The sequence below is a fragment of the Macaca nemestrina genome, chromosome 7, assembly GCF_043159975.1.
Source record: "Macaca nemestrina isolate mMacNem1 chromosome 7, mMacNem.hap1, whole genome shotgun sequence".
Lineage (NCBI taxonomy): Eukaryota > Metazoa > Chordata > Mammalia > Primates > Cercopithecidae > Macaca > Macaca nemestrina.
Window position 1 is genome coordinate 171166626 of NC_092131.1, and position 25239 is coordinate 171191864.

Sequence of the window (25239 nt, forward strand, 5' to 3'; positions counted from 1 at the left end):
CCTTGCTTTTCCACGTTTCAGAGTTCATTTTTCCCCTTGTTGAATTCATAGAAGTGTTTTAATTCATATGTTTCTTCTTGTAGGAAGAAGAAATTGTCTAGACGAGTAACATGAGGTCACATAGAATCCCACTTTTGGTGATTGCAAGTCAAGAAAGTAAAAGTAAACCATTGCTATCTTTCACCGTAAATATCCTGTGTTTTATTGCTCAGAACATCCAGTTTTTCTAATACTCGTGATGTCAGAAGGGAAACCTCCTGACAAAAAAAGGCCTCGTAGAAGCTTATCAATCAGCAAGAATAAGAAAAAAGCATCTAATTCTATTATTTCGTGTTTTAACAATGTACCACCTGCTAAACTTGCCTGCCCCGTTTGCAGTAAAATGGTGCCTAGATATGACTTAAACCGGCACCTTGATGAAATGTGTGCTAACAGTGACTTCGTTCAAGTGGATCCAGGGCAGGTGGGCTTAATAAATTCAAATGTGTCTACCGTAGATTTAACCAGTGTTACCTTAGAAGATGTAACACCAAAGAAGTCACCACCACCAAAGAGAAATTTAACCCCTGGCCAAAGCGATTCAGCAAAAATGGACGTAAAGCAGAAGACCAGTCCCTACTTTAAAAGTAAGGATGGTGTGGTGTGCAAACATCAAGATACGCTGAGAAATCGTAGTGTGAAAGTCATTTGTTTGGGAAGCCTAGCATCTAAATTGTCCAGAAAATACGTAAAGGCTAAAAAATCAATAGATAAGGATGAAGAATTTGCCGGTTCTAGTCCACAGAGTTCCAGATCCACAGTTGATAAGAGCCTGGTTGATAACTCTTCAGAAATTGAGGACGAGGATCAAATTTTGGAGAACAGTTCTCAAAAAGAAAACGTGTTTGTATGTGATTCTCTGAAGGAAGAGTGTATTCCCGAACATATGATAAGGGGAAGTAAAATAATGGAAGCCAAAAACCAAAAGGCTACCCAGGAATGTGAGAAATCAGCCCTCAGCCCTGGCTTCTCAGATAATGCAATCATGTTATTTTCACCAGATTTCACTCTTGGGAATACATTAAAGTCTACTTCAGAAGACAGTCTTGTAAAGCAAGAGTGTATCCAAGGAGTGGTTGAAAAACGTGAGGCATGTTGTGAAGAAGTAAAAATGACTGTTGCTTCAGAAGCTAAAATGCAGCTGTCAGATTCAGAGGCAAAATCTCATAGTTCTGCAGATGATGCTTCTGCATGGAGTAACATCCAAGAACCTCCTTTGCAGGATAACAGTTGCTTAAACAGTGATATCCCTTGCAGCATTCCTTTGGAGCAGGGGTCAAGCTGCAATGGTCCCGGTCAAACAACTGGTCATCCTTACTACCTTCGGAGTTTCCTTGTGGTGCTGAAAACCGTACTTGAGAATGAAGATGATATGATGCTCTTTGATGAGCAGGAGAAGGGAATCGTAACTCAATTTTATCAGTTATCAGGTATCCTCCGCACGTGTTTGTTTTCAAGTGTTCATTCCCCTTTTGCTGCTCTGATTGGGGCATGGTGTGATGGGCAGTAATCTAGTGACCGCAAGGAGTCACTGTGGTGTTGTGAGTACCCTGTGGGAGTGTTGATGGCAGTCGGAGCATACTCGAAGGTTTTATTGAGAGGGATGCATGGAAAAGAGACAGGATTTTGTCCCAGGTGATGTTTACTCCTGCTGAACTTTGGTTACATTGGAAGCAGCTGTTTTTCGTTTATAGGTACATTTGTTAGTTATAAAACCACCTTTTCCAGCTTAAAAAAACAATACAATGTGACTGAGAAAAGCAGAGTTTGCATTTTGAGCGTGTAATCAGGCTTCCCATTAGGTTGTTTTGTTGTCCTCAAAGATGAAAGTAGAATAAAATACAATACAGGAAAAAACAAACTAACCTGAGGCATGTTTTCTTTCTCCCAACAACATTTTAGATTCATGGACTGTGCCTTTTAAAGACAGGGTGTGGAGGAAATGGAAACTTTCAAGCTGAAATTGGTACATTACAAATATTAGTCCATGCCTCAAGTCCTTGGCAGCCAGGGGTGGCTCCAAGCCAGTAGTGCAGGTTTGTAGTAAAAGCCACCCTTGTGTCCTTACAGTGTTATTCAGAGGGCCGTGATGGCTCTGTGGAACCATGTCCCTGAGGGCAGGAAAAAACCTACGTGGTGGTCTCACTGTCCTTTAGTAAAATGCAGCCACGTGTGACTCCTCAGTAGATAATAAAAGAGAAGAATCCTAAACATTACTATTAATGTTTAAGAGAAGGATTTTTGTTTTAAATTCGCACAGTGGAATTATGGTATTCCTTGTGTTACTTTTTAACAATAATTCTCTGGGCACAGCTGTGTGTAGTATCCACTTGCATCTCTACTTCTGCTGTTCTCACCAGAAGATGGACATAATAGCACATCGGCTTTTCTATCCAAACTAGTCACAGATCTTTGGTTGGGTGCTGATTGCATTCCTGTGAGTATTTCAGTGATTGGTGGTTCTGTGCTTCCATGTAATTGAGAAATAGGAACAGTTTTCCTAGTGCAAGTCCTGCATATGCATGTGTCTTGCACTCAATGGAGAATCATGTACAATCTGTTGGTGTGTAGAAATAATTACTGCTAATTGTTTTTGCCTTTTTATTTTTTTATTTTTAAGTTCTTTTAGAGACAGGGTTTCTGTCTGTCACCCAGGCTGGAGTGCAGTGGTGTAATCATAGCTCACTGTGACCTTGAACTCTTGGTCCTAAGCGAACCTCCTGCCTCAGCCTCCCAAAGCACTGGGATTACAAGCATGAGCCATAGGCTGGGTGTGGTGGCTCGCTCCTGTAATCCCAGCACTTTGGAAGGCCGAGGTGGGTAGATGGCCAGAGGTCAGGAGTTCGAGACTAGCCTGACCAACATGGTGAAACCCTGTCTCTACTAAAAATACAAAAATTAGCCGGGCATGGTGGCGGGCACCTGTAATCCCAGCTATTTGGGAAGTTGATACAGGAGAATTGCTTGAACCTGGGAGGCAGAAGTTGCAGTGAGCTGAGACTGCACCATTGCACTCCAGCCTGGGCAACAAGAGCAAAACTCCATCTCAAAAACAAAGAAACAAACAAACAAACAAAAAACCCACCAGCATGAGCCATCATGACAGGTCAATTTTGCCTTTTTAAAGAAGAAAGGAAAATAAATGTTGGAAATTTTCAAAATACAATTAAACCATTTTAGAGTTGGCCGAAATTTAAAGATAATCTGGGTAATAGGGAGATTGAAACCAAACAGGTTAATTAGGAAGCTTGGTCAAGATTGCTGGGTTAGAGAAGACTGCCCTACTGAAGCTAGACATTTTTTTTTTTTGGAAAATTATTTCAGATTATTTTCAATTAAATCAGAATAATGCATATTAAGCTAAGAGTGGAGAACAAAATAAGAATTCTGGTTAGGGCTTTTCTGAGGGAGTAGAAATGTTGATGGCTAGAAAAGGGGGAACTTGATTTTAGAAGTTTTAAAATGGCCAATAGGCCGGGTGCGGTGGCTCAAGCCTGTAATCCCAGCACTTTGGGAGGCCGAGATGGGCGGATCACGAGGTCAGGAGATCGAGACCATCCTGGCTAACACGGTGAAACCCCGTCTCTACTAAAAAATACAAAAAACTAGCCGGGCGAGGTGGCGGGCGCCTGTAGTCCCAGCTACTCGGGAGGCTGAGGCAGGAGAATGGTCTAAACCCGGGAGGCGGAGCTTGCAGTGAGCTGAGATCCGGCCACTGCACCCCAGCCTGGGCAACAGAGCAAGACTCTGTCTCAAAAAAAAAAAAAATAAAAAAAAATAAAATGGCCAATAATTGTTACCAAATTTTTAAATGTACTTTCAAAATGGTTTATACCATAAAATGATGGCCTTATACATGTGGTAAGCGTATGTGTATTTCTAAATAGTACATTTACTCACCTTAGGTTTAAAAGGTAAATGTAGTGATTTTCAACGTTTTTCTTAACTTTATTGCAGTTACTGGTCAGAAGTTATATGTAAGGCTCTTTCAACGTAAATTAAGCTGGATTAAGATGACTAAATTAGAATATGAAGAGATTGCCTCAGACTTAACACCTGTGATTGAAGAATTGAAGAATGCAGGCTTTCTACAGACAGGTATGACTAGTAGAAGGAAATGTGAAATGAAAATATGATCTGAAGAACTGAGCTGCTGCAGAATGGTGGCAGTATTATGGTGCCCTCCCCTGGGTGGTGCCTGGTAACTTACTATTTTTTAATTGAATTTTTAATCTAATTATTCATATAATGCTAAAGCCATTCTTAGCCTGAGTTAAGAATACTAGAATAATGAAAGGTGGTCTGCTGCTGTTTTCTGGACTGTGGCAGGTTTAGAACGAAAATCACCTAGAGATAGACATGGGTGTGTGCCACAGAAGAAATACATCCCGGCCAGGCACAGTGGCTCATGCCTGTAATCCCAGCACTTTGGGAGGCCGAGGCAGGTGGATCACGTGAGGTTGGGAGTTCGAGACCAGTCTGACCAACATGGAGAAACTCCGTCTCTACTAAAAATACAAAATTAGCCAGGTGTGGTGGCGCAGGCCTGTAATCCCAGCTGCTTGGGAGGCTGCGGCAGGAGAATCACTTGAACCCGGGAGGCGAGTTCAAGTTGTGGTGAGCCGAGATTGCACCATTGCACTACAGCTCGGGCAACCAGAGTGAAACTCCGTCTCAAAAAAAAAAAGAAAAAATACATCCCTTCTTGGCACTCTCCTTCCAGCAAGAACTTGACTCATCTTAGTCAGAGTCCTCATCTTTATGATAGAATAAAGCTGGTTGTTTGAAACCAGTATTGCCTCGGAGTACTTCATCTGCCCCCCACCCCGTTCACACACATACAGCTCTTCGATTATGCTGATTGCCTGAAGCATTGTCGAATTGCTTTAAGTCTATGTGAACACTAAGGAGAGTCTGTCTTCTGCTGTGATACCTTTCGTTGTCTTGTCAGTAGCATTCATTAAGTACCTACCCATGTACTGGGTACAAAATTGTACTGTATTAGGAAAGGGAAATGTGAGCCTTCGGTTCAAGTTGCTGACATTTTAGACCAAAATAAGCAAATCAGCCAGATGGTTTCTTTGGGGCAGAGTTTGTTGTGGGGAGCAGTAAGTGGGATGAAGCGAAGTGAGCAGGAAGTGTGTTAGGGTGATTGTTAGGGTGGGGCCGGATGGGGTGGGATGGGGAAAGTTGCGGGAGAGGCATAAAAGCTCAGTGAAGGAGCTTGGATGTGAACGGTTAGTGGTGGGACACATGACCCTCTGCAGAGCAGCGCTTCCCACACATCAGTGCCAGCAGGGTCACCCGGGGACTTGATACTCAGTCCCCACCCAACTTGGAAAATGTGCAGATTCCATAAATTCATATGTCTGACAGGCATGCCAAGTGACTGCTGTGGGTGAGCCTTGACTTACCTTCAAATGAGCAACAAAACCAGGATTCTGGTGGCTCACTGTGGCACTCAGTCAAGTGCAAGTCCCACCCATGCTCCAGCCCTGTGGGGCCTGGCTCTGGCTGTCCCTCTCGCTCTCTGCCACGGCCACCCAGCCCTCAGTGTTCTTCACCAGCATGAGCGCATTCCTGTGTCAGAGCCTTGCACTTTCCCCTCCACCCAGGTCAGTTTCTACCACGTGGCCACATGGCAGAGTCCTCCTTTCCTTCACCTCTGCGTGGTGTCGCCTCGTCAGAGGTTTGCCTGACTGTACAATGTGAAATACAGCCAGCCTCCTGCCAGCTTCGGTTTGCCTCCCCAAGTTGTGTTTTTCTTTAGAGCGGTTATTACCACCTGAAAAATATGCCTATTCATTTAATTATTATGCTGGGAAGCTAGCTCCTGTGGATGGGATTTCTTTCACTGTAGCATGCCCGGGACCTTAGAACATTACCAGGCAGACAGTGTACACCCAATAAATATTTGCTGAATGGGGGAAGAAGGCACTGCCCTAAACTGTGAAGCCTTGAAGGCAAAGACCAGTGAAGTCTGACTGAGCCGAATTCCTAGGCCAAGGTTGGTGTCGGGGCCCACAGTAGCCAAACAGACTCACGAATGCCGAGTGGGCAAGAGAGGCTCTTGTGGGAAGAAGAGGGCTGATGCTCAGTTTCTCTGACCTGGTTTGAGAGGTCCCGTTTTGTAGGGGTTTCGTGAAGAGAAAGGCAGGGAGTATATATTCCAAGCAAGTGTTGAGATGCCCAAACCATAATGGCTATCCATGTGTGCCTTTATTTTAGTCACATTTTCCTTTAGATTTTAGTGAGAAATTCTATTATTCGATAACCCTTTTTAAGAGATATGATAGCATTATTAATATGTTAATAATTCCACATTTAATGATTGTTTTGGGCAACTAATTAAAATTTTCTTAGTAGAATTTCATTTTATTTTCATCTAACTAAGGGAAATTAAGCTAGAAAATAGTAAAATTAAAAAAAATTTTTTTTTTTTTTTAACCATTTCAGAATCTGAGTTGCAAGAACTCTCTGAAGTGCTTGAACTCCTTTCTGCTCCTGAACTAAAATCCCTGGCCAAGACCTTCCATTTGGTGAATCCCAATGGACAGAAACAGCAGCTGGTGGACGCCTTTCTCAAATTGGCCAAACAGCGTTCAGTCTGCACTTGGGGCAAGAATAAGCCTGGAATTGGTGCAGTGATTTTAAAAAGGTTTTGTTGGCTATTGTTACAGTAAAAACGTTTAAAATGTTGATAGCACATATTAACTTACAGTAGATTGTATACTTGGTTTAACTGTAATTGTATATTTCAGTTGCAATTAGATTGAGAAGGCCGGAAAAGTCTTAATTGCAATAGCCTGGATTCTTTCTTGGGTTATTATTCAAAATTTTTGTCATAACACTGTGTTAATTTCCATGACTAAGAAAAATCAGAAGGCAGTGGGGCCTTTGGTAAATTCTATTATTTTATTTTCTGAGAAAAATACAGTTTTAAGTGATTCTTACAGGATTTTAGGCTAAACTATTAAGTCAAATTTTTATTTTAGTAAAGTTTTTGTTTACTAAACAAAGTATAATCAGGGAGTCTTAATGTGCAAGTTTTCATGAGTGTAAACATAACAGTTTACCAAACACTGTGAGTGGCTTCTTTTGTCCTTGAGAAGCCCTTGACCTGTTTCATTTGAAAATTATAAAAACTTTTAGAATTGATTTCTTTTGCCCATGTTATTTATATAATCAAACTATATCAACTTTAGTCTGGGAATTCACTACTCTGGAGTCACTGAGGATGAAATGAGAGGATGCTTTTGAAAAACACTTTAAAATGATGTTGTTATTTATTTTCTATGTTTATTTGGTATATTTCAGTTGTTATGAGCCCATCCTTGTTGGGGAGGTGCTATAAATACTAATCTTTAATGAAACATAGGTATAATAAGGCAGACATTATTAAGAAAAACGTCAATACAACACTTCAAAAAAGCTTGTATTACAGATTTTTAAAAAGTACTTTAATAAATCACATATTTGTAAATAATTGACTTGAGAAGTATAGAATCCTCATCTGTGTGGTATGTTAAATGTCTTCTAAGTCCTTTCTTTATCTAATTGTATTTCTTAAGTATTTGATGTTAACCTTATATGTAACATTTTATAGGCAAGTAAACATCAAAATTAGCAGCTCTCTGGCTGGGCACAGTGACTCACACCTGTAATCCCAGCACTTTGGGAGGCCGAGGCAGGTGAATCACAAGATCAGGAGTTCAAGACCAGCCTGGCCAATATGGTGAAACCCTGTCTCTATTAAAAATACAAAAATTAGCCTGGCATGGTGGCACGTGGCTGTAATCCCAGCTACCTGCGGGGCTGAGGCAGGAGACTTGCCTGACCTGGGAGGTAGAGGTTGCAGTGAGCTGAGATCGCGCCACTGCACTCCAGCCTGGGTGACAGAGCGAGACTCCATCTTAAAAAAAAAACAAAAAACTAGCAACCGTTTCTTGGTATATACACTTAACATAGAACAGCTAAAATAAATAAGATGAATGTATTTTATCACTGACTTTGGACTTGTAGGAAAATAGAATCCTCAAGGCTGTTTTAGTTCTAGTAAAAACCACTGTCCTTTAAGGTTGTCCTTTATTTTTTCATTCTGATGTAAAGCCTAGCAGTGGAATTTCAGGGCAGTTGCCTGGTGCTGTTACTCTGCTGTTATAATGAAGACAGGAAAAGGCACATTATTTATGCTTTTTTAATCCTTGCAGGAGTCATTGCTTAGTTTTCTGCATTTAATGCTTCCTTTTCCAGGCTGGAGGCTGTGTCCACTGGGGGCGTCCCTGGGACTCTGCATGGAGGTGGATGAAATGGGTACTTTGGGGCAGTCTGTAGATGAGTGGCTCTCAGTTCAGTGGTGGTGTAATAGGAATCCCACCTCTTCCCCTTCAACTCCGTGATGGTGGCACTCATCTCTCCCACATCCTCAGGGATGCAGTGCTGCTTTTGATTTAGTAGCTTCTGCACCAGGAGGGTGTGACATCTTTCATTAGGCCAGTGGTTCTCAACTGGGGGCATCTGGCATCAGCTGGAGACATTTTTGGTTGTCAGTACTGGAGGTGATGAAGCTAATGGCATCTAGTGAATAGAGGCCAAGGACAGGACACTGCAGAGCATCCTATAATTTACAGGACAGCCCCTGACAACAAAGAATTATCTAGCCTAAATGTCAATAGTGCTGACGCTGAAAAACCCTGCTATTGATGGTGTCTAAGCTGCTAGAGTCAGAGGGCCCACATGGTCCTGGGTTTAATTTAGACCTCCAAGCCCACCTTGCAGACATCCAGAATGGAACTTAATTCACTCCAGTGTTATCCTAGAATAGAGATGCTGCTGGACCATTCTGTACACTAGAGCAGGGGTCTGCAGCCCCAGGCCAGGGACAGATAATTATCCATTGCCTGTTAGGAACTGGGCCACCCAGCAGAAGGTGAGCAGTGTGCCAGACAGCATGACCTCCTGAGCTTTACCTCCTGTCAGGAATGCGAACCCGATTGTGAACTGTGCACGTGAGGGATCTAGGCTGCGCATTCCTTATGAGAATCTATTGCCTGATGATCTGAAGTGGAACAGTTTCATCCCAAAATACCTCCCCCAACCCCAGTCCATGGAAAAATTCTCTTCCATGAAACCACTCCTTGGTGCCAAAAGCGTTGCTGACTGCTGCATTAGAGAACAGCACCAAACTGTGGTGTATACATTTGCACCACATCTTGGTACACAAAATCCGATGTTTTACCCAGAGCCTTTGATAATGACATTTTAAAGAAATACCATTATTTAATCTAAATCATCACTTGAGTAAAAAATTGAGAATTGCTTCATGTTGACTAGGTGATACTTTTCTGAAAGATTTCCTGGTATGTGAAGCACTCATGACCAGGGTAAACCCCATCCTACTGTGTGGCTGAGGAAGGAAGCACTTGTATGGAGCCAAACCATGAGTGGAACCATTTGGAGATGTACATTCATTTACTCCTGTGTATCCCTGGGTGAGCTCTCAGTCCCAGAGCAGTTAAGTAATGCTCCAGTGTTTAAAATAGTGAATGTCATTTCTCTTTATTTTAGATGAAAATAATTTGTAAAATCTGACATCCAAATGCTTAAAGAGCTAAAAGTTGTTTCTACATTGTACATTTTTCAGAGCCAAAGCCTTGGCTGGACAGTCAATACGAATCTGTAAAGGCCCCAGGGCTGTGTTTTCCCGGATCTTGCTGTTGTTTTCGTTGACCGACTCCATGGAGGATGAAGACGCCGCTTGTGGAGGTCAGGGACAGCTTTCAACAGTCCTGTTGGTCAACCTTGGCCGAATGGAGTTTCCTACTTACACCATCAATCGGAAAACCCAAATCTTCCAAGACAGAGATGATCTTATCAGGTAAGATGATGTTAGCTCACTATAATATCTATATGTGTATTTCACAATATAGTAAAAGGTTTTATTATTTTTTTCCAGCCAAAATAGAAACATTTGGACGTAAGTCCACAGCCAAAACAGTTTTTAATCACTTTTTGCCCCACTTATATACATTTCTATGACTATAGGGAAAATGTAGAAGTGTGCTGAGATTATGGTTGCCAAAACCCAAGGAATTTTGAATTAGAACTACAAAAACTTTCTCTGGTTTATGTTTCCAAGTACCTTTGGAAGGGAGTATTTTTTGTTTGTTTGTTTGTTTTGATTTAAGACAGGATTTCGCCCAGGCTGGAGTGCGGTGGCATGATCATGGCTCACTGTAGCCTCGACCTCCTGGGCCCAAGTGATCCTCCTACCTCAGCCTCCCAAGTAGCTGGGACCACAGGCACATGCCAGCACACTCAGCTAGTTTTTGTATTTTTTTGGTAGAGATGGAGTTTCACCATGTTGCCCAGGCTGGTCTCAAATTCCTGGACTCAAGCAGTCAGCCCACCTTGGCCTCCCAAAGTGCTGGGATTATAGACATGAGCCACCGCCCTCGGCCTGTATTTTTTGACACAGACATTTTAACAGACTTGGCTTATGAATATGTTGTTGGTATGAACAAGACTGAAGATGAATGTTTTCTTATTAATAACACTTTAGGTAAAGCTATTAATGACTTGTATATCATACATATGATAATTAGATATACAGATGATATTAGAAATTTTCACTAATTTATATTGGCACATGGATTTAGTGAAAATTTGGTTTGTCCAATAAAAGTGGTTTCTGAACTAAAAGAACTACCATGTGATCCACTAATCCCACTACTGGGTATATACCCAAAGGAAAAGAAATTGGTATATTGAAGAAATATCTGTACTCCTATGTTTATTGCAGTCTATTCACAATAGCCAAGATGTGGAATCAACCTAAGTGTCCATCAGTGGATGAATGGATTAAAACAATGTGGTATATATACACAATGGAGTACTATTGAGCCATAAAAAAGAATGAAATTCTCTCATGGTGGCAACATGGATGAGCTCAGAGGACAGTATGTTATGTGAAATAAGCCAGGCACAGAAAGACAAATACTGCATGTTCTCACTCATATGTGAGAGGTAAAAAAGTGGATCTCACAGAAGTAGAGAGTAGAATAGTGGTTCCCAGAGGCTGGGAAGGATAGAGGGGAGGGGGACAGGGAAAGGTTGCTTAACAGACACAAAAGTGCAGCTAGATAGAAGGAATAAGTTCTTTTGTTCTGTAGCAGTGTAGGATGACTATAACAACAGTTTATTATATATTTTTAAATAGAAGAATGGATTTAGAATATTCCCAACACAAAGAAATGATAAATGTTTGAGGCAATGCCTGGTATGGCAACACATGCCTATATTTCTAGCCACTCGGGAGGCTGGGGCAGGAGGGTCACTTGAGTCCAGAAATTCAGGACTAGCCCAGGCAATATAATGAGACCCCATATCTAAAACATTTTTTGAAAAGTTTGAGGTGCTGGATATGCTAATTACCCTAATTTGATCATTATACATTGCATATATGCATTGAAGTATCATCATACTGTGTCACATAAATATGTGCAATTTTATGTTAATTAAGAATAATAATAGATGCCAGACAAATAATGGGATTACAGTATTAAAAAGCAGGTTTTGAAAAGAAAGAATAGTGTAGGTCTTACAGAAAAAAAATGTGAATTTCCTTAAAAAAAAAAACCTTTGATAAAAACAATTAATTTGGATTTCCCAAAATGTCACTTTTGATTCTTGATTTGGATTTCTGACTCAAATTTAACCAAAATTGATTCTGATATTTGCTTTTAGGAAAGTCCTTGAAGTGTTTCTAGGAAAGCCATGTGCTGTAAGAAGTAAGTTACTGAAATTTTTGGATCACAGCAGCGTCAGTATAATCTGATTTTGCCCATTTTACCTTAGCTGTCAGGAAGCTCAGTATCTTATTTGTGTTCAATTGGAATAACTTTTTTAGTTAAAATCTCTAATAAGACTATTTCTTCTTACCCTGTTTTCAGTTGTCTCATATCTTCTTTACCTTTTTTGTTTTTATTGGCTTTATGTTTTTCTGGCTTGTGAGAATGTATACTCTGAAGCCAAGTTCCAGTTTCTATACCAATGAACTGTGAACCCACCCCGTGCCTCAGTTTCCTCATCTGTCAAATGGGGAGAATAATAGTATATTTTTATAGACATGGGTGGGGTGAATGGGAAGTGCTTAGAGCCTGGCCTTGAGGAATGCCTACTACATGTTCATTATTATTTTAATTGTCATTATTAATGTTATACCCAAGTTCTATGACAAAACCACGGTTGACAAGTTTAAAAGGCATCTCATTCTTTCTAGAAAGTAAGTGTGCTGTAAATAATAAAAATAGTGAAAACTCCCTTGGTTAAGCAGAGGGCCTTAACATGTAAATGAAACTGGATTTAATTGACTTCTGGAAAGGTAATAGTATACAATATCTGGTAATGTGATACCTGGCCAGGAAACCCTTGTTGTCTACCTCTGTACTTGAGATAATTTATCCTTTTAAAATTTTTCTCATTCATTCAGTACAAATGAGTGTTGAGTACCTATTATGTGACTTGGTTAGGGGTTGTAGCAGTGCACAAGAGAGAGCCTGCCGTCATGGGGCTATGTTTCCCTGGGGAGATAGAAAATAAACAATATTTCAAGTGTGTGAGAAGTGCTGTGATAATTGAGAGGCAGGCTGGAGAAGTTCTTTATCGACAGAGTGGCCCTGGAGAGGTGACATTTGAAGTGGGACTTGAGGATGAGAATGAGGTAGCCGTGTCAGGGTCTGGGGGCCTGTGTCCCGGCCACGAGGTAGCATGTGCACAGGCCCCGAGGCAGGAGAGAGCTTGCTGAGTTGGAGGAACTCAGGAGACCCCTGGCTGAGATTGGGGGGGTGGCCAGGACTGGGTTGGTGGCAGCGGCAGTGGAGAGAAGTGAATGTGTGTGAGGCGGTTTGGAAGCAGAAAAGACAAGACTTGATTCTGATGTGGGCGAGAAGGAGAGGAGTGGATCAAGGATGGCTCTGGTGTTTGCCTTGGGTGGAGCGCCATCCACTGAGGGGGATTGGTGCTGGAGGCGTCAGTGTGTGGGGTGCTCTTCAGCTGTTTGGTTGAAGCTGTCGTGTGTGGCATTGGACTTGCCGTCAGGAGCTCAGGGAATGGGTCCGGCCTGGAAAAAGTCAACATTTTGAGAGTCATTGGGATATGGACAGTGTTTGAAGCCATGGAACTGAATGAGCAGCGTATTATAAAAGAATTAGATCTAAGAATTTGTGAGCAAAATTTGACATTTGGAGGCAGTTTCTTTACTCTTACTTTACAGTGTTTGTACATACTGATATTATGTGCTTTAGGCTTTTCTTTTAGATATGAGACCAAAATACAATGAACATGTACTCAAACTGTTAACAGAATTTGCTGGTCAAATGTCTTTGTGTTTTGGTAGCTAAAGGAGCGATGAAAAATTGTCTTTCTTAAGCTAAGTTGTAACATTTCAGCATTGCCATCTCCCAAAGAGCATCCCTTAGTTATTTTGAAATATTCCAGGTAATCCTTTTAGCTTGGGCAGCATCCCCTCTGGCTGGCTCTGATTGTAAATGATTAAATCATCAGATCTACATCTGACTGTAATTCTGACGTCGCTTACATGTTTGCTGTCACATTGTTGAATGAGTGAATGGATGAGTGCCAGAATCAGGAAGGATGAGCTGATCCATATCACATTGATAGAATGGAACATGTTATGTAATGATACAGCACAAATGTTTTTATCTTTCCACTTGGGCTTTCTGTATCCGTTCTGGGCCACTCCAGTGATGTAGTTAAGAGAAATTATTACTAGAATAAAATTTAAGTGGCCCTCATATTTTAAAAAACACACTTCTGCCTTTCAGAGTGAGATCTAGTGGCTAGGATGTGGTCATTCTATGGGAATGCTTATTCTTATTTGGAACTTGGATGGCATTTTCCTCCAGATATGCAGCAGCCACGCACATGCTGAGTGACATTTCTTCCGCAATGGCCAACGGGAACTGGGAAGAAGCTAAGGAGCTCGCTCAGTGTGCAAAAAGGGATTGGAACAGACTGAAAAACCACCCTTCTCTGAGGTGAGAGTTTTTCTAGGTGCCTGCCAAAATTTATACATTGACCAGGTTGTTCCAAACACTTACAGTAGCTTTCTTCATGAAGAATGTACTCCTTTTGCTCTGTGGTTAAACCAGCTGTGGAATTGAATTTTGTACCCGCTTTGCCTAGAGTGAAAGTGCTGTGTGCCATAGAAGGAAATGTCTGAAGGTTTAAAGTGAATTTGATATAACTCAGCTCCCTGGGCAACACACATGCCAACCCCATACTTGGCTTGTCGCATGCCATCTGTAGGGGTGTTGGCCTCCCTGAGTACTGGTGAGCTGAACTGAAACGTGAGGGAAGCCAGTAGCAGGACGAATGTGGGAAGCATGGTAGGTGTGTTCTTCTGAAGGACATTCAAGTAGGTGTTACAAACTCTGCAAAAGACAGCTCAAGCGAACTTCAGAGTTCCAGGCACACAGCACATGATCTTTTATCTTGTTTGAAAATGGTAAACATCTTCAATATTTAAGACATTTTTTCCTTTGTTGTTACATAGTGATGAGAAAAATTAGTATTTTCAGATGCCACTTTCAAAAAATCATTTAGGATATACAGTTGATCCTTGAATAACGCAGGGGTTGGGGTACCGACCCCTCAGACAGTCAAGAATCTGTATGTAACATTTGACTTTCGCACTACTTAATTAATAGCTTACTGTTGACTGGAAGCCCTACCGATTACATAGTCAATTAACACACATTGGATATGTTACACGTATTATATGCTGTATTCTTATAATGAAGTAAGCTAGGGAAAAGAATGTGTTATTAAAAAAATCATAAGGGGGCTGGCACGGTGGCTCACACTTATAATCCCAGCACTCTGGCAGACTGAGGCGGGTGGATCACCTGAGGTCAGGAGTTCGAGATCAGCCTGACCAACATAGAGAAACTTCGTCTCTACTAAAAATACAAAATTAGCCGGGCCCGGTGGCACCTGCCTGTAATCCCAGCTACTCAGGAGGCTGAGGCTGGAGAATCGCTTGAACCCAGGAGGTAGAGGTTGTGGTGAGATCACGCCCTTGCACTCCAGTCTGGGCAACGAGCAAAACTCTGTCTCAAAAAAATAAATAAATAAAATAAATAAAAAATAAGGGGCTGGGCGTGGTGGCTCATGCCTGTAATCCCAGCACTTTGGGAGGCCGAGGTGGGTCAGGAGTTTGAGACTAGCCTGGCCAACATGGTGAAACCTCGTCTCTACTAAAAATACAAAAATTAGCTGGGTGTTGTGGCAGGTGCCTGTAATCCCAGCTACTCAGGAGGCTCAGGCAGGAGAATCACATGAACTTGGGAGACAGAGGTTGCAGTGAGCCGAGATCGCGCCACCGCACTTCAGCCTGGGTGACAGAGTGAGACTCCATCTCAAAAAAAAAAAAAAAATCATAAGGAAGAGAAAACATATTCACTGTTCATTAAGTGGAAGTGGATCATCATGAAGGCCTTTATCCTTGTTGTCTTCACATTGAGCAGGCTGCAGAGGAGGAGGAAGAGGAGGGGTTGGTCTTGCTGCCTCAGGGTTGGCAGAGGCAGAAGAAAATCTGCATGTAAGTGGAGCCATGCAGTTTAAACCCATGTTGTCCAGGGGTCAACTGTATATTTATAAAGAAATAATATTGACTTAAAAATCACAGGAAGTTAGATTACTATAAACAGAGGTTGATAAACTTCTGTAAAAGGTCACATAGTGAATATTTTAGGCTTTGCAGGCCGTATGGTCTCTGTGGCACCAAATTTACTCTGCTGTTGTAGCGCAAAAGCAGCCACAAGAAGTATGTATGCAAATGAATGAGCCTGGCTGTGTTCCAGTTAACTTCATTTGTGGACATCGGATTTGGGTTTCCATATAATTTTCGTCTACCAAAGTGTATTATTCTCTTGGATTTATTTTAACAATTTAAAAACGTAAAAATCATTCTTAGTTTGCAGGACGTAGAAAATCAGGTGGCAGGCCCTGGGTTTGGCTGTGGGCCGGAGTTCGCTGACCCTGGTTTAGAATGACTAGTTCTCATCTTCCTCCACTGTCTGAGTGACCTAGGACGTGGCAGCTGGCTGTGAGAATGTAGGTTTGTGGTGTAGAAAATTGTACACAACTGAAAGTTATTTAGAATGTATCTTTTTAAAAGATAGGAATTCAGTCTTTGTCACTTCTTATTATTGTCTTATAACAAATTAACCAAATTATTAAACTCCTGGTATATGTCTTCATTTTAGATGCCACGAAGATTTGCCAGTCTTTCTGCGGTGTTTTACTGTTGGGTGGATTTATACAAGGATTTTGTCTCTGTTTGTGGAAATATTGCAGAGACTTCACATGTATGAGGTTAGAGCACAGGTCCCTGCCCCCTCCCCTCCCCCGTGCCCCATTACTGATTTGACGGCATTAAGCACATAAGGGACAGCTGTCGGGATCAGCGTTTTCTACTTATTTGGTTAGCACACAGTAATATAAGGGAGGCATATTTGTTTTGTTTTGTCTTTTTGAGACAGGGTCTCACTCTTCACCTAGGCTGGGGTGCAGTGGCATGGTTCAGCTTACTGCAGCCTCTACCTCCCCGGCTCAAGTCATCCTCCTGCCTCAGCCTCCTGAGCAGCTGGGACTACAGGCATGCACCACCATGCCTGCCTTATTTTTGTATTTTTAGTAGAGGTGAGGTTTCACCATGTTGCTCAGGCTGATCTCCAACTCCTGGGCTCAAGTGATTTGCCCACCTTGACCTCTGATGCTTTGAAGTGGGGGGCCTGAAGTGTTGAGATTACAGGTGTGAGCCACTGTGCCTGGCCAACGAGGGCATATTTAATGTAGGCAGCCCGCTGTCTCTTGGATTAGTATAGAGAAGAAGGTGAAGACGGACAGCTGTTCTGTTTGCCTGTGTGTTGATGAATCTGTGTCCCAGGACAGCCTGGGGGTGGCGGCCAGCATCCTGGAGGGTGCCCCACAGGTCTGCAGCCTGAGCCTGAGTCTTTTTCAGAACTCCGTGTGAGACTTGGGAGGTCCTAGAAATCCCTGAGGGAGAAATCTCCCGTTTCCTTACTCTTCCCTGTCAGCTCTCATGGATTGTCTGGAGATAATTTATAATCACAAATCAGAAATCTGTCATATCCTTATACTAAACTTTGTGAAATTGCTAGATTTCACTTATGTTGTGTTTGATATTTCTATATTGAAAATGTTATCTCCAGACCAGGCATGGTCAAAAATATACGTATGAAAAACAAGAAGAAAAGAAAATGGGATCTTACAAAGAGGATGTGCGAAGCTGGGTTCTTGGCGTGTGGTCTGTGCATCCCGGGGGATCGATGGGTGGGCTTTGGGGAAATCTGTGAATCTCAAACTTGCTTGTGTATGGGGGTTTACGCATTTTTTTGGGGTAAATCATTCCATATTGCAAAGACGTCCATGAGCCACAGAGGATGAACAAACAGAATGACCGAAGAGTCTGTACATAATCTAAGACCAGAGAGTCTCCCTGTTGAGTTGAAGTGTTTGTATGAGGACACCCCTAATTCCTTTCCTGCCTACCCCAAATCCCTCTTGCAGTTGGTCCTGTGACCTACTGTGTTCCCAGAAGTATGTGGGTTTGCCAGCTGTGACCAGTGCTCAGCTGCCTGGAGCTTGACTCTGTGTGACTCTGCACTGGTTGACTGGTTTGCAGAGAACATTCTGCAGCACTCACAGATGTCTGTACCCCAGTGCCAGCCGGCAGGGACCCAGTGAAAAGTAAGGATGCCTCAGGGAACTCACACCCACTGCAGAAGGCACCTCAAAGTCCCTGTCCTGTCAGTTCCGGGTCCTTGGCCTCATTGTAGAACGGAAAGATACGCATTATAAATAGGCTTTACCAATCCTATGGGCTTGTAAATGTCATTACAGCTGGATTTTTTGTGAATCTAACGAGCTTTCTTTGTTATTGTTGCAATAGGAAGCCGTCAGAGAACTTGAAAGCCTTTTGTCTCAGAGAATTTACTGTCCTGACAGCAGAGGCCGATGGTGGGATCGACTGGCCCTGAACTTACACCAGCACTTGAAGCGCCTGGAACCGGTACTCAGTAATGAAACACACCTGAAATGCCTTTTCATTTTGGAATCAGCTTTTAAAATATGGCAAACTTAAATGCCTTAAAATCTTACAACATGTATTTCGTTTGTTAACATTCTTCTTTTGTCTGTGTTCTCCCAACCCCAAAATGCCAGGGATGCCAGCGCAGCCTGAGCACTTCAGCCTGGGCGACGGAAGCTTTTGTCTTCTCTCCGCTGATTGGCGAGATGGGCCGGCTGTGGACTCTGTGCTGGGATTTAGGAGTCAGGATCTAGGAATTAAGGGAGACGGAGAGTCCGACGACTCAGCCGTCAGCAAGTGCCTTCAAGGAAGGCGTTTGTTTTGGAAATGGTGACTTTGTTCATTTGTGGCACAGGGTCTCCAGGTCTCCAGGTAGAAAGATTGGCGAGAAATCGTTCCTTTCCTTGTCTTACTGCAGGTCCTTTATTCGTGACTCTGTGCTTCTGTGAGGTGTTTGGCTCTGCCATTGGGAAGCGCTGTTTGACCTTGAGCAGGCACCAGTGCTCCCTGTGGTGGCGACCTTGGGGGCACTTGGAAGCGCAGGGATTCTGTGGCCACTGCAGGCAGGCAGGGTGACGCCGCAGAGCCTGTGCCTCTGGGCTAGGCAGCAACAGTGGTTCTTTGTGTGGCCGCCAGCAGGCCCCACCCTGTCTCTCTTCCAGCCTTGCATTTGAGTTGAATGGAGGGGACTGTGCCTCTGGGAGCTTTTGATTTTTTCAGTGGCCCATTAAGTGAATCGGGGTGATGTAGGGGTGGAAAAAAATGACCACGGGATAGGAAATATGACATCTTGTTTTTATTGCCGTAAACTGAAAAAGTGCCTTGTTACCTAAAGTATCAGGGAAAAAGCCAGTAAAGCTATTTCCTCTCATGGAGGAGGGTGTGGGGCTTCCTTACCACTTGGTGTTTACTGAGGCTGAAATAGCAAGAGAAAGCATCTGGTAGCCCAGAACCAAATACAGAAGGAGAAAGCTTGTGTTTGTCACCTTTCTTTCAATGAAATAAAAGTTCAAGAGAGTACAGATTTCCCCTCCGTTCACAGTTCTGCTAGGGGGTAGACAAGCCACTGAGCTTATTTTTGAGATTTGAGCTAAGCCTAGTTCCTCCTAACCTGTTCCCAGAGGTCTTACTGGTCACACTCACAGCTCTTATTATTTCATTAGTGTTCTTTCATCTTTACCTCAGTCTCCAAGGAAGTTGATCTCCTCGCTGAGTGCTTGTTCCTGCAAAGTGCCCTGCAGCCAGCCCAGGCCTGGCCAGGGCAGAGGTGGAGCCAGCTGGGCCCTCCCTTTCCGAGGCCAGGCTGCTGCTGCCCGGCACCGTCTTCTGCCAGCGAACAGGGTGCCCTTCAGAGTCTCATTCTCCCATCTTCATTCCTTTCAGCCACCCAACTCCGGATGGCTTGAGCCTTCACTGATTTTCAATTTCTTGGATTTTATTTTTTCTTTCACTTTTTATGTTTCTATCGTGGTAAAATAAATTTAACATCCCTAAAATTTGGCAAATTTTAGCCATTTTTAGGTGTACAGTTCAGTGGCATTCATGGTACTCAAAACGTGTGACCACTGCCTCTCCACTGATCACTCCAAACAGATACACGGCAGCCATTAGGCAACTACGCCCCGCTTTCCCTTCCCCCAGCCCTGGTGACCTCTCATCTACTTTTTGTGTCTGTGACTGTGCCGTTCATTTCATTCATTTCATAGAAGTGGAATCCTACGATATTTGTGGTTTTGCATCTGGGGTATTTTGCTCAGCATCATGTTTCTGAGCTTCACCCGCATCGTGGCACGTGTCAGGCCTCCGTTCCTTTTCCAGGCCGAACACACTTCCACTGTAGCATCTGATACCACATTTTCCGAGCCACTCATCGGTCAATGGACGCTGGGTTCCTTCCACCTTTTCAGCCATTTTTAAGAGTGCTGCATGAACCTCTTTCAGACCCTGCTTTCAGTACCTTTGGGAATACCTGAGCGTGGAATTGCTGGGTCCTGTGGTGATTCTGTGTTGAGTTTTTTGAGGAGTGGCGGAACTGTTTTTCACAGTGTTTACACCAGTTTCACATTCCCACCAGCAATGTGTGAGGGTTCCGGTTTCTCTACCTCTTTGCCAGCACTTACGTTCCATGTTTCTGATGATAGCCATCCTAGTAAGTGTGAAGTGGTATCTCCTTGTGGCTTTCTGTATTTGTTTGTTGATTTGTCCAACTCTGAATCACCTTGGGAAATACTTGTAACTCCTCCAGACCTTTGGTTCCTGTCCCTGTAAATAAGGAATCTGAAGCAGCTCCATGGTGCCTGACTGCATATGAGATTCACCTGGAGCTTTGATGTGCCCCCCCCCTCCCCGCCCCCCCACGGCTGGGCTCCTGCTCTGGAGGTTCTCATTGTGTGGATCCGGGGTGGGACACATGTTTTCCTGCAAAGCTGCCTAGGTGATGTCCTGAGAACCACTGAGCCAAGTTTTCCTGTAAAGTCAGGCATCCCTGAAGTTCACACCCTTTGTGAGGGGCGGCTGCTGGGATCCGCAGTCCACCTGGATTACAGCCCAGTCACGCTCCAGCACGTTGACTGCGAAGGCTCTGGTTGCCGGATGCATTGAAAGCATCAAAATAAGATCTAAGGAAACAGCCTAAATCTCTAGAGGTGCTGTTTGCTTATTTGCTAATCAGCAAAATTCAATAATAAACAGTGGGCTTTTCTGTCAAACTAAATGCATGGAAGCTGCCGTGGGGTTTTCTAGGAGCCTGATGTGTGGCCATGCTCTCTGCCAGACTATCAAGTGCATCACAGAGGGGCTGGCGGATCCGGAAGTCAGAACGGGACACCGCCTTTCACTCTATCAGCGAGCCGTGCGCCTGCGGGAGTCTCCGAGCTGTAAAAAGTTCAGGCGCCTCTTCCAGGAGCTCCCAGAAATGGCTGTGCAAGATGTGAAACACGTGAGGAAAGAGCCTTTGGGTGCTTTGGACTTGGGCGTGTGTGCCTGGTTTTTCTGGAGCAGAAGCAACCTAAGAGTTGTTTTGAGTGTGTGTTTTCTGTTAGACTCGGAATCATCTAAAACTCGTTCCAGACGGCTGTGTGGCCATTGCTCCCAGTCTCCCTGTCGCCCTCCTCCCTGAGGAGACTTGGCTGCTGGGTGTCACACCCTGGGTTGAGTGACTGATCTCCTGAATGGGGCCTCTCAGCATCTGCTAGTTTCATTTACTCGTTGGGGGCCTGTAGAGCAGTTCTGGTGGTTGAGGCTCTCCCAGGGCCGGCCAGCGAGCTCTCGCATCCCCGCAGGTGTGCGTGTGTGAGCCCCACGCTGTGTGCTCTGCTAGTGACTGGCTTTGTGGTTAGGGAGGTCAGTCCTTGGGATGCTAGAGGCAGGTTTTCAGGGACTTTTGCTGACCTGAGGCTAACAGATGTTCTGCTGCTGCTGTTTCAGGTGACCATCACAGGCAGGCTGTGCCCGCAGCGTGGAATGGGCAAGTCTGTGTTTGTGATGGAGGCCGGGGAGGCCGCTGACCCCACCACGGTCCTGTGCTCCGTGGAGGAACTGGCACTGGCTCATTACAGACGCAGCGGCTTTGACCAGGGTAACTGAGCAGGCTTCCTCTCGTGGCATCCGGCCCTGGGTGGATGAGCAGCAGCACTGGATGGGCTGTCAGCCGTGGGCTGCGGTCCTCTCTCCGTCCTCTGTTCACAGTGGAAGATGCTGTGGGCTGGGGATGTCTTCTTCCCATTCTTCGCCTTATCAATGATAGGGAGTAGGTCGGGGTAGTTGTCCCACAGGGCCTGGCTCTGATCTTTTTTTCTTTTATAAAAACTTCTTGTTATGGAAGATACTGCACAAGCTTTTGTACAGAAGTCGGGGCCGGGGGGCGGGCAGTGTGCTCAACCCCATGGCCCACCCAGTTCCATTCAGTCTTCCTTCTGTTGTCTCCTGCCCCTTCCCCTGGGATTTTAGAAGCTGGCCCCAGATACCCTCTCAGGGGCCCTGCGGCCCATGCTAGTAGCTTTTGGGAACAGCCACTGAGCCTTCCGCCCTTTGCGTCTGGCAGGACTCTCCCTGTGCCCGGGCTGTAGGGTTACCGGTGTTAAAAACACTGGTATTTTCAAATGTGTGAAAATCAGGGCATGATTTCAGTATTCCCTGAGTGTTCAGAAGATTAACAAGTACTATAGAAAGACAACTACAAGATAGGAGTTTACAAAGCCCGGGTTCTTTCTGATGAGTGTTGAGATTTATCTACATAATATCTTTATTACTTACAGGGAGGGGTGATGCTATTGGGGAAGACTTGCAAATGCCAGTGAAGACAGAGAGATACAGTAGGCCTGAAACGGTTAGAAATAGAAGAAGAGAATGCCCGTTCAAGGCCCCAAGAGACATGGAAACTGGACACTTGCTGGAGGAGGAAGCAGGCTGGGACGTGGGAGCGCTGAAATGCTTGCAGTTGAGCCATGAGCCTGAAAAACATACGATTCCTTTCCCAGAGTAGAAACTATTTTTCCCTGATTAAAATCAATGCAGTGAAACTGAGCTGAACTCTGGCTGCCAGGCTTTATGCCACAGGGAATTTTGTGTCAGAGCGATCTCAGCCTCTTCCGGGAGGTGATTTCTGAATTACTCAGAAGGACTGCATCAGAAATGATTTCACTTATAACACAAACGCACAGCAGGGACCTCTTAGGAGTTAAGGAACGAACCAGGCATGGTAGCTTACACTTGTAATCCCAGCACTTTGAGAGGCTGAGGCAGGAGGGTCACTTGAACTCTGAAGATGGAGGTGGGAGGATCTCTTGACCTCTGGAGGTCAAGGCTGCAGTGAGCCCAGACTGCCACTCCACTCCAGCCTGGGTGACAGAGTGGGACCCTGTCTCAAAACAAAACAAAACAAACAAAAAGGAGGTCAGAAATGATCTAGCCTCTCTATTCCTGCCTGATCATCAGTGTATTCAGCAGGACGGAAGGCTGACTGGAAATCAGGTCCCAGCTCCACTCCTGGCTGGGAAAGAGCATGAAGTGTTCTAGGAAGAAAAGTCCTCCTGGGAGACTTGGCAACAGCCAGGAGCCCTGAGTGAACCACTGTCCTTTTGAATCCCTGAGACGGGCTGCAGGGATTAGGAGCTAGAACTGAGGAAGACAGGACAGAGCAGCACAGCCTCAGAAGTGCAGGACAGAGGTGACCCCGGCAGGCATGACAGGCTGTGGCTGCCTGCTCTCTGCTCTCACGGCGCCCCGACCCCGCTCACTGTGGTCTGGTGCAGATGGGCTGGGGCCTGTACATGTCAAGGTGGGACCAGCCACAGGAGCTTCGCTGCCAGTACTGGCATGTCAGGATGGGGCTCTGGTGGTCAGCACCTCCTCTGGCCAGTGGTCCTGTGGGGAGAGGCATCCATGCGGCCTCCTCCCTTGTCGGGTGTGCTGATGTGCAGAGAAGCATGGGCTTGGAGGGCAGCTGGATGAGCTGGGGCTTGCTCAGGGACACGGGTCCGTGTGCTGTGCCAAGGCTGAGCCCTTCATCCCACACCAGATCTTGTCTCTGACTGTGCCCTCAGCACCTGACTTCTGTCTCTCAAGTCATCTCCCAGTCAGTAAAACATTTGTGTGACACGATGAGGGGGACTGAAGTGGGTGGTCTTTAAGGCCAGAGGTCTCTATAAAAGCCTTGACTATTGGAAGCACTGGGCTAGGGCAGTGTAGTGCCCGGGGGACGAGGTGCATCAGAGCAGCACCTGCTGAGGCCAAGAATGGAGGTGGCTGCTGCCGGCCTCCTGGGAGGTCCCCTCAGGGAAGCATTTCTTCAGGGGTGGCCAGGGACCTCCTGCGCCAGGGCCTGCATGGGGATTCAGTGTCAGCCCAGCCCTGCTAAGTCCCAGCCTTCGGAGCCTGAGGAGGGTATCTGCTTATTTTTCTTTTAAACATGTTTCTTAGATTATTCACTAAAGTTTGAGAACCACTGCTTTGTGACTTTGAAATGTTCATTTGAATTTCTCTATGATTATTAAGATTTTTGCCTTTAAGGCTCTGTATATATACTGTATAAAATGAGCTGGGAATGGCATAAAAACAGGATTTGCTTCTGAATCTGAAATATTTCTATTATTTTCTTGAAATTGAGTGTGCAGTAGGTTATGGTGGTGTTTTGGAAGAGACAGATAAAACTTTTTTTTTTTTCGTGTGTGTGACCTTAGGGATTCATGGCGAAGGGTCCACCTTCAGCACTCTGTGTGGCCTCCTCCTGTGGGACATCATCTTCATGGATGGGATTCCGGATGTCTTCAGAAACGCCTGTCAGGTACTCAGTGCCCCTGCCCCACGAGGAGGTCCTTCCGCATACATCCGTGGCTCACGCCCACCTGGGCACCGTGTGTCCACAGCCAGCAGAAACCATCTCTGTTACGGTCCTTTGGGCCATCCACAGGTCAAGGTGATAACTTATTTTTAAAATCTGATTAATAGAATTTAAGATGTACGTATATGAAGTTTTAAACTTTAGCTTCCACCTTACATTTAGACCTTTGGTATAAAGTAGCGTCAGCGTCAGCCCTCCCAAGCACCTGCCGTGTCGCAGGCACTGTTGCAAGGATCTCACAGACATGGGCACATCTGCCTGCTCAGAGGTCCACCCAGCTCAGCGAAAAGCTGTTTTTGCAAATTATTACTCTAAAAAACAAGTTTAGTAAATTGTTTTATATCAATTAACTTTGACTTGTCTTTTGAGAGAGAGAATGTATCAGTTGGCTGGCCGGTTTCCAAGTTTCGTAGGCACTGACTAGTCCTCTGGTGAACACAGCTGCCTGCAGGCACAGTGTGACAGCTTGCTTTCCCTGTGACACAGGCGTTCCCCTTGGACTTGTGCACAGACAGCTTCTTCGCAAGCAGACGCCCGGCCCTCGAGGCCAGGCTGCAGCTGATTCATGATGCCCCCGCGGAGAGCCTGCGGGCCTGGGTGGCAGCCACGTGGCAGGAGCAGGAGGGCAGAGTGGCTTCCCTTGTCAGCTGGGATCGCTTCACGTCTCTTCAGCAAGCTCAGGTAATGGTTCACCTGCATGGCAGGATTTGCTCAGAAAGTAACG

At 44.7% G+C, this 25239-nt stretch overlaps 1 protein-coding gene across 5 annotated transcripts in view; it reads left to right on the forward strand.

Annotated features, from left to right (window-relative positions):
• The window catches only part of LOC105497517 (FANCD2 and FANCI associated nuclease 1), a 39291-nt gene that overhangs the window by 710 nt on the left and 13342 nt on the right, over positions 1-25239 (forward strand). For all 5 annotated transcript variants that reach the window (XM_011768665.3, XM_011768667.3, XM_011768666.3 and 2 more), the window contains exons 2-12: positions 84-1469; positions 3997-4137; positions 6496-6697; positions 9683-9916; positions 13965-14096; positions 16329-16437; positions 18038-18157; positions 20949-21113; positions 21602-21752; positions 24355-24458; positions 25002-25196. In XM_011768665.3, the coding sequence (XP_011766967.2) occupies positions 239-1469; positions 3997-4137; positions 6496-6697; positions 9683-9916; positions 13965-14096; positions 16329-16437; positions 18038-18157; positions 20949-21113; positions 21602-21752; positions 24355-24458; positions 25002-25196 (2784 nt within the window). In that variant the 5' untranslated portion in view covers positions 84-238. The remainder of the gene's footprint in view (positions 1-83; positions 1470-3996; positions 4138-6495; positions 6698-9682; positions 9917-13964; positions 14097-16328; positions 16438-18037; positions 18158-20948; positions 21114-21601; positions 21753-24354; positions 24459-25001; positions 25197-25239) is intronic.